Here is a 9,361-nt window from a genome sequence, read left to right as displayed (position 1 = left end):
GCAGCTGTTACTACAAAATCCAAGAATTCAGCCGGAGAATAAAGCTCTGGTGGAATCTTCATCGTCGCCTCGGCAGTCGAGTTAAGCTATCTGAGGAAGTTCTTGGTGTGAGTACTGGCTCATACAGACATCCGTAGAAACGAGGTCTCCGGATCCCCCACTTGGAATACTTGGTTCTTACTGATCTTTACTTTTGAACTTCTTCTATTAAAGCCATATTTGACAATTGTATTATTAGTTCTTTCTCCCTTTACCCCTATTCTCTTCTCTTCATCATTTCCCATCTCTCTTTGGCCTCACACTATCTCTTTCACCCCTGCTCTTAGTCCCTTCTTCTCCCTCCATTTTTTTCTCTATACTCAGATTCTTCTACCTTCACTTTATTTCTTCCCCCCTTTTTTTTTAGCAATTTTCTTATCAATTCTTCTGCCAGTTCTCCCTTTTTACTCCCTAGTTGTAATCTATTTTTTTACTATATCTTCCCACAAACTCTAAACCCTTTAATTTTTTTCTTCTCTTTATTGACCATTCCTCGCACTTCTCCACTACAACGAATAATCTATATACGACCCCTCTGTACACAGAAAATCACGAGAGATTTCTTTAATCTGTTCTTTATGGAGGGTTTGTTACAATGTACAAGTGAAGGATCAGTGACTCCAGCTTTGCTGCATTGCCTCCTGGAGGCTGAGGATGTCTGAAAGTCACCTCCTTTACCTTTATAGAGTTGAAGCTAATGTTCTAGCCCCTCACCATACTTTACACTGCAGCTTTGCTTGTTTAATAATCAACTAGATCCTTCTTAGAGATTTGCTGATTGATTTCCCCTTAGTTTATAGAAGCTGGAGGGTAAGAGGTGATTGTGGGTCATTTTTCCGCCATCCTACAATATAACAATATGTCAGTGCCGCCACATGGCTCCTCTCACAGCTCCGTGCGGAAGCTCAGCCCGCTCCCCTCCATCTTCTTCTTGTATTCCTCATCAAATACAATATTCTGTGAGACCAAGAAATGATTCTTCCAGTCGCCAACTTTACCTGAAATTGAAAACAACGAGGGGTTAATAACTAGCAGTTAAAGGCATATGTACTGAAGATCTGGCTCATGAACCAGGCTGCTCAGGATGAACACACCTCCCATCTACAATACTCCTTCCTCCCACAATCTCACCTTTCCTCATGAAGGGCGAGATGGACTGGTCAAATATAAAGGACGGCAGGACACTGAAGTTGGTCATCGGGTTTTCCTTCATGGCTGCGAAGGTTGTGTGACGCAGAACGGTCTCCAGCACCTCCGCACTCAGCTCTCTGCCCAGAAATTCTGCTATTTTTGTGATTTCTCGTTTTGGGTCCTGATGACAGAATTTATAGGTAAGTACAAGATGCTGAGAGTCCAGGTACGTGATGTGGAAATCACTGTCCTCACCTCAATGAGGTCCTCGTAGAAGACGTAGAGAATCTGGTGCTGGTCTTTTACCTTCCACCATCCGATGACGTGGTCGAACCAACTGCCCCAAGGAACTGAAAGTAGGGAATAGTGAGGAGCACGAAGAGGAGGAACATGGAGAAAACATAAGGAGGAGCATGGCGAGGAGAGGAAACAAGGAGGAACATGAGGAGGAGAGGAAATAAGGAAGGAGCATGGTGAGGAGGAACATGAGGAGGAGAGGAAACAAGGAGGAACATGAGGAGGAGAGGAAATAAAGAAGGAGCATGGTGAGGAGGAACATGAGGAGGAGAGGAAACAAGGAGGAAAGCAGAGGTTGGACAGGGTGAAAGAGGCAGGAGGAACAAAGTGAAGAAGAACATGGAGAGGAGAGGAAGCAAGGAACACTACATCAAGATGGAATATGGAGAGGAGTGGAAACAAGGAGGAACACAGCCATGAGAAGTACAGGGGGAGGAACATAATAAAGAGCAGCATGGTGAGGACAGGCAGAGGAGAAACATGGTGGGAAAACAATGAAGACCATGGAGAGTAGACTCAGAAAGAACATGTGAGTGAAACTGAGAAAAATGGTGAGGAAAGGAAACAAGGAGAAACATGTAGAGATAGTGGAAGATTGAGGAATATGGTGAAGAGGAACATGGCAAGGAAAAGTAGAGGAGGAACATGGCAATGAAATATGGAGGAAGAAGGAGGAACACTATGGAAAACAATGAAAAATTTAGTGAGGAAATGATGACCAACATGGTAAAGAAATGAGGAGGAACACGTTGAGGAAGCCCTCAGTGTTGAGCCTCTTGCACGCACCGTTTCCAGATGAGAATGTTAAGAAGTATTCGTTCCAGGTCCCAGGATCTGGTAAACTTTTATTCAACCTCTGGAAGTGGAAGTAGGAGACCATGCAGTCTTTGGCGTTCCGGGCAACGTAGACTACCTGAAAGGAAGATCATAAAAGTAGTGTCATGATTAACCCACTACTGCCAGCAATTTGTGAGGAACATCACTCGCACGTGCCTGAAATGCTACTGTAACGGGGGATAACACTCCAAACACTCGCTCCTCCACTCTAGTGAGGATGTTGAGAGCAGAACTGAACTTCTTGTGTTTCCCCCCTCTACTAACCCAACTCTACCTAACATCGAAATTACCTTAGAGGGTTCAACTATAACCCCCAAGCAGCACGCCCGCTGCCTTGGGGTCATATTCGACACTAACCTTTCCTTTACTCCCCATATCAGATCACTCACTCGCTCCTGTCACCTGCATCTTAAAAACATCTCCAGAGTCCGACCTTTTCTCACCTTTGAAACTGCTAAAACTCTGACTGTAGCTCTTATTCACTCTCGTCTGGACTACTACAACTCTCTTCTGATCGGTCTTCCCTCTTACCATACTTTCTCCTCTCCAATCCGTCCTGAATGCGGCAGCCAGGGTCGCATTTCTGTCCAGCCGCTTCACCGATGCCTCCACCTTGTGCCAGTCATTACACTGGTTACCCATTCGCTACAGGGTCCAATATAAACTCATCGTTCTCACCCACAAAGCTCTCCACAGTTCTGCACCGCCTTATATCTCCTCTCTCTGTGATTAGTATCACACAATTTGTTTGTTTTTGGGATATATGTGATGAATTACTCAGATTTACATTGTAGGACTGCCCCTTTAAGAGAGCACTTGATTATATATTAAGGCGGAGAAGTGAGAATCGGCAGAGTTTCCCCTTTAAATCTCAAGCTCTTCCTCATTTCTTCACGTTCACCTTGACGTTCTTCTCCCAGAAAGATGGCGGCACGAGCTGTATCGGTAAGTGCGTTTTCAGGAGCCGCGGTGACTCCATGGCGTTAGCGGCTTCCACACCTACAATGTCAGAAGATCGGAAACTAAATCCAACATCCTAGTTTCACAGCCGCAGCTTACAGCCATACACTGGTGGTCTCTCTCGTACCTGACGGCATGGCTTCCACATTTAGATCTATGAACGGCACTTTGACAAAGCACGGGGCCCGCATGCTCTTCTCCACATCCCCATTCAGCATTATCAGGTCCACAATCTCCAGCACCCATGTAGTTCCTGCAAAGACACATCCACAGGAAGAAGCTTTTACACCCTAAACTAATTATTATTTTTTTTATTAATGTGTATGTCCCCTTTAAATCTTAAAGGGACATGCAACTATAATTCTCAGATTTTTAGTCTTTTTTGAATTTCTTTAATATTTAATCTCGGGCGGCTTCTGGAATGGCACAAATGAAATAATATGCAAAATATCGTCCCTTTAAATATCTGACTAGTCCCTGGCTAGTCCCTGGCGTGGGGTGACTGGGTGCAGCTGGCATTTTGTAGTAAAGGTGCACAGAATATATTATGGCAGTGAAGATGAGATAATGATCGTATTCTGTTTCCCATGAACCTACAATTAAGATATTATCCATCTCAGATTCTTGGGAAATTTATTCAACACCATAAAAAAAAAAGAAAAATCACAATGAGAAAAAGAGGGGGGCACATACTTATCTCCAGATTACATGATTGTTCCTGATTAAGCTTCAATGACCTGACAGAGGAAGATGATTCTTCCTTATCGGCCCTTTAATTCCCCTCCCCCACCTCCCTATCATTGCTTCATTCCGGGCTCTGAAGTTTGTTTCATAATGATTCAGCAAAAGAGAATGGAAGAAAACTGAGGCGACCTCTGACCTCTGTCCCCTTCCCCCCACCACACCTAGAAATATGGCCCTGACCTCAGGTGAGTTACCTGGAAAACCGCAGCATTAATGGATCAGCTGCATCCAACACAAAACATCATGGACTCCTCATGTATCTAAGCAAATCATTCTGTCTGCAGCCACCACTAGGGGGAGCTCTCTGTATACAGAGATACATGATAAGATCCTGTCTGCAGTCACCACTAGGGGGAGCTCCCTGTATACAGAGATACATGATAAGATTCTGTCTGTAGCCACCACTAGGGGGAGCTCCCTGTATACAGAGATACATGATAAGATTCTGTCTGTAGCCACCACTAGGGGGAGCTCCCTGTATACAGAGATACATGATAAGATTCTGTCTGTAGCCTCCACTAGGGGGAGCTCCCTGTATACAGAGATACATGATAAGATTCTGTCTGCAGCCACCACTAGGGGGAGCTCCCTGTGTACAGAGATACATTATAAGATTCTGTCTGCAGCCACCACTAGGGGGAGCTCCCTGTATACAGAGATACATGATAAGATTCTGTCTGCAGCAACCACTAGGGGGAGCTCCCTGTATACGTAGATACATGATAATATTCTGTCTGCAGCCACCACTAGGGGGAGCTCCCTGTATACAGAGATACATGATAAGATTCTGTCTGCAGCCACCACTAGGGGGAGCTCCCTGTGTACAGAGATACATGATAAGATCCTGTCTGCAGCCACCACTAGGGGGAGCTCCCTGTATACAGAGATACATGATAAGATCCTGTCTGCAGCCACCACTAGGGGGAGCTCCCTGTATACGTAGATACAGGATAAGATTCTGTCTGCAGCCACCACTAAGGGGAGCTCCCTGTATACAGAGATACATGATAAGATCCTGTCTGCAGTCACCACTAGGGGGGGCTCCCTGTATACAGAGATACATGATAAGATTCTGTCTGCAGCCACCACTAGGGGGAGCTCCCTGTATACAGAGAAACATGATAAGATCCTGTCTGCAGCCACCACTAGGGGGAGCTCCCTGTATACAGAGATACATGATAAGATCCTGTCTGCAGCCACCACTAGGGGGGGCTCCCTGTATATAGAGATACATGATAAGATTCTGTCTGCAGCCACCACTAGGGGGAGCTCCCTGTATACAGAGATACATGATAAGATCCTGTCTGCAGCCACCACTAGGGGGAGCTCCCTGTATACAGAGATACATGATAAGATCCTGTCTGCAGCCACCACTAGGGGGAGCTCCCTGTATACAGAGATACATGATAAGATCCTGTCTGCAGCCACCACTAGGGGGAGCTCCCTGTATACAGAGATACATGATAAGATTCTGTCTGCAGCCACCACTAGGGGGAGCTCCCTGTATACAGAGATACATGATAAGATTCTGTCTGCAGCCACCACTAGGGGGAGCTCCCTGTATACTGAGATACATGATAAGATTCTGTCTGCAGCCACCACTAGGAGGAGCTCCCTGTATACAGAGATACATGATAAGATCCTGTCTGCAGCCTCCACTAGGGGGAGCTCCCTGTATACAGAGATACATGATAAGATTCTGTCTGCAGCCACCACTAGGGGGAGCTCCTGTATACAGAGATACATGATAAGATTCTGTCTGCAGCCACCACTAGGGGGAACTCCCTGTATACAGAGATACATGATAAGATCCTGTCTGCAGTCACCACTAGGTGGAGCTCCCTGTATACAGAGAAACATGATAAGATCCTGTCTGCAGCCACCACTAGGGGGAGCTCCCTGTATACAGAGATACATGATAAGATCCTGTCTGCAGCCACCACTAGGGGGAGCTCCCTGTATACAGAGATACATGATAAGATCCTGTCTGCAGTCACCACTAGGGGGAGCTCCCTGTATACAGAGATACATGATAAGATTCTGTCTGCAGCAACCACTAGGGGGAGCTCCCTGTATACAGAGATACATGATAAGATTCTGTCTGTAGCCACCACTAGGGGGAGCTCCCTGTGTACAGAGATACATGATAAGATTCTGTCTGCAGTCACCACTAGGGGGAGCTCCCTGTATACAGAGATACATGATAAGATTCTGTCTGCAGCAACCACTAGGGGGAGCTCCCTGTATACAGAGATACATGATAAGATTCTGTCTGCAGCCACCACTAGGGGGAGCTCACTGTATACAGAGATACATGATAAGATCCTGTCTGCAGCCACCACTAGGGGGAGCTCCCTGTATACAGAGATACATGATAAGATCCTGTCTGCAGCCACCACTAGGGGGAGCTCCCTGTATACGTAGATACAGGATAAGATTCTGTCTGCAGCCACCACTAGGGGGAGCTCCCTGTATACAGAGATACATGATAAGATCCTGTCTGCAGTCACCACTAGGGGGGGCTCCCTGTATACAGAGATACATGATAAGATTCTGTCTGCAGCCACCACTAGGGGGAGCTTCCTGTATACAGAGATACATGATAAGATTCTGTCTGCAGCCACCACTAGGGGGAGCTCCCTGTGTACAGAGATACATGATAAGATCCTGTCTGCAGCCACCACTAGGGGGAGCTCCCTGTATACAGAGATACATGATAAGATCCTGTCTGCAGCCACCACTAGGGGGAGCTCCCTGTATACGTAGATACAGGATAAGATTCTGTCTGCAGCCACCACTAGGGGGAGCTCCCTGTATACAGAGATACATGATAAGATCCTGTCTGCAGTCACCACTAGGGGGGGCTCCCTGTATACAGAGATACATGATAAGATTCTGTCTGCAGCCACCACTAGGGGGAGCTCCCTGTATACAGAGATACATGATAAGATCCTGTCTGCAGCCACCACTAGGGGGAGCTCCCTGTATATAGAGATACATGATATGATCCTGTCTGCAGCCACCACTAGGGGGAGCTCCCTGTATATAGAGATACATGATATGATCCTGTCTGCAGCCACCACTAGGGGGAGCTCCCTGTATAGAGAGATACATGATAAGATCCTGTCTGCAGCCACCACTAGGGGGAGCTCCCTGTATATAGAGATACATGATATGATCCTGTCTGCCGCCACCACTAGGGGGAGCTCCTGTATACAGAGATACATGATAAGATTCTGTCTTCAGCCACCACTAGGGGGAGCTCCCTGTATACAGAGATACATGATAAGATCCTGTCTGCAGCCACCACTAGGGGGAGCTCCTGTATACAGAGACACATGATCTCCCCTCCCCCATTCGATCACTCACCTGCTTTAGGAAACGTAGCGATCAGGATATCGTCCTCTCGGGCCTGAAAGTTATAGATTTGGTCCCAGGTGTCGCAGGTGGATTTGGGGAGCGGGATGCCTTCGATCTCCCCTATTTTTACGGTCATGTTCTTCATGTCTTCGGCTAGCTTCTGCATTAATTCTGGATCCATTCTGGAATCACACTAACTAATTTTAGTCATTAGACATTTTTGGGGCGATGTCACTTTAAATAAGTTTGTAACGAAAAGTTTCTTAAAAGGCCAGCGCCCACATTTCTTTCCAGTCCTGACTCAGCGGTGTCTGATCTCCCCCTCCTCTTGGTGTGAGCACTTCCCAGGATCTCCTCTCACCTGCCGCTCGTCTCCTCGCCGGCTGTCGCTCCTTTTCCTGCTTCTTCGTTTCCTGTTTCCTTTTTCCAGTTTTTTCCAGTTATTTCCTGTTTTGGAATCACTCGTTCCCCTTCTTATTGGCCCCCACTGTTGTAGCTCCGCCCCCTAGCCCCACCCCCTATATAAGAGCCCATCCCCCCCCCCCCTCTCCAATAGGAGATCCAGGGATCCTGCTGATCTCTTCTCTCTGATGCTGCAGATCATTAACCCTTTGGTGACCGTCCTATAAAGTTTGCTCCCGTGGTTGCATTGGTCTCTGGTCGCAGCCCAGTATCTCCATATAGGAGCTCTCTAATGTCTCTCTACTCTAGTTACATCCAAAGCTGCATCCACACCTCTCCCAACCCCTCGTTGTGCAGCTGCTGTGATAGGTGAAGGGTTAAAGTTGCGTGGTCGCACCCTGCATTGCATTAATTATATGGGCTGCGAGTCCAGCGGGAGCGTCGCTATCAGTGAGGCACATTGTACCGCTGCTGTCAGTCATGTGGCGGAGATCTGGGTGGAAGGTGACGCCTCCTGCTCTGCACCTTTGTAACGTGCGTGAAAGTTCCATCAGCGCCGACACATTGTAACGCAGCCACCTCTGCGCACAGATCTGATCGTCCTCCCGTGCAGCCTCCGCCGGAGTCCAGGAAAGTTTCTGTAACTTTCTCATAGATCGCGGTTCGGCGCTCACAGGTGACGGTTTGTTACAATGTATCAGGGCAGACAATCACAGCTCTAACGGCTATGTGCACACGTTGCATTTTTGATGCTTTTTTTTTTTTCCATGCGAATTTGTCACAAAAACCTGAAGGGAATCGCGATGAGGCAAAGTGACTGCTGGAGTCTCGAGCGCACCGACATTATTGGGACTCTCAGAAGTTTCACCCATTGACTTCAATGAAGTTTTGCGTTTTTAGACAGCAGTGAATCTATAGAGATGGAGATCTAAGGGTTAAGGTTGTGGAGAGTGACAGGCCAGTGTGAGGAGACTTATAAGCCATGCTGCTCCCTCCCCTGGGAAATTAAATATGCAAATTTTCTTTTCAGAGAGGAAGAGGACTTGAACTCCAGCGCCACCTACTGGAAGTCAATAGTGACCCTTTAACGAACCTTGTCACGTGATTTAGGATAAAAGCCAAACCACAATCTCAATTTGCAGACTGGGTGTTTCGGGGTGTTGCCCCTCATCAGTGCAAAGTATGAGATCTGATTCAGCTGGGGTGAGGGGCTAAGACTGGGATCTAAGGGTTAAGTTTCCTCCTTGTGTTGAGAGACAGGCCAGTGTGAGGAGACTTATAAGCCCTGCAAGCTCACCTGGGAAATTAAATATGCAAATTGTCTCTTCAGAGAGGAAGAAGATAGAGATAGAAAGCTCCAATGTGGGCAAGAAGAAAAGCAGCGGCTGGTGGATCTATTGGATCCAGTAGATCACGTAGGTGTCAACGCTGCTGGAGTGAATCAGCTCTTCAGTAATGATGGCAATAAGGCTTTTTATTCACAGCGCTCACACTGGAGACTGACTCCATCTCCTCTCTATAGGGATTGACCTGCTGGAGGTGACGCCGTCCCCGCGGCTGGTGAAGACCCATTTACTCTATGAACTGGTGC

General features: G+C 47.1%; 1 protein-coding gene across 2 annotated transcripts; it reads right to left on the bottom strand.

The window, feature by feature from the left end:
* Positions 1 to 577: 577 nt before the first annotated feature.
* On the bottom strand, positions 578 to 7,890 carry LOC141162534 (sulfotransferase 1C2-like). 2 transcript variants are annotated; one of them, XM_073648733.1, is made up of 8 exons: positions 7,651 to 7,890; positions 7,378 to 7,550; positions 3,392 to 3,517; positions 3,206 to 3,303; positions 2,254 to 2,380; positions 1,426 to 1,520; positions 1,171 to 1,351; positions 578 to 1,037 (listed from the first exon to the last, which is right to left on the bottom strand). In XM_073648733.1, the coding sequence occupies exons 2-8, from the start codon at positions 7,547 to 7,549 to the stop codon at positions 925 to 927; spliced, it is 912 nt and encodes a 303-aa protein (XP_073504834.1). In that variant the 5' UTR covers position 7,550; positions 7,651 to 7,890; the 3' UTR covers positions 578 to 924. The 2 variants fall into 2 exon arrangements, with proteins under 2 accessions (XP_073504834.1, XP_073504832.1); XM_073648731.1 differs by having other exon boundaries at positions 7,730 to 7,888.
* Between the last annotated feature and the right edge of the window lie 1,471 nt (positions 7,891 to 9,361).

Source organism: Phyllobates terribilis, unplaced genomic scaffold (assembly GCF_046119375.1).
Source record: "Phyllobates terribilis strain yellow unplaced genomic scaffold, ASM4611937v1 Scaffold_9__5_contigs__length_417890890, whole genome shotgun sequence".
Lineage (NCBI taxonomy): Eukaryota > Metazoa > Chordata > Amphibia > Anura > Dendrobatidae > Phyllobates > Phyllobates terribilis.
Note: the sequence above shows the minus strand (reverse complement) of the source record. Positions and strands in the feature narration are given on the sequence as shown.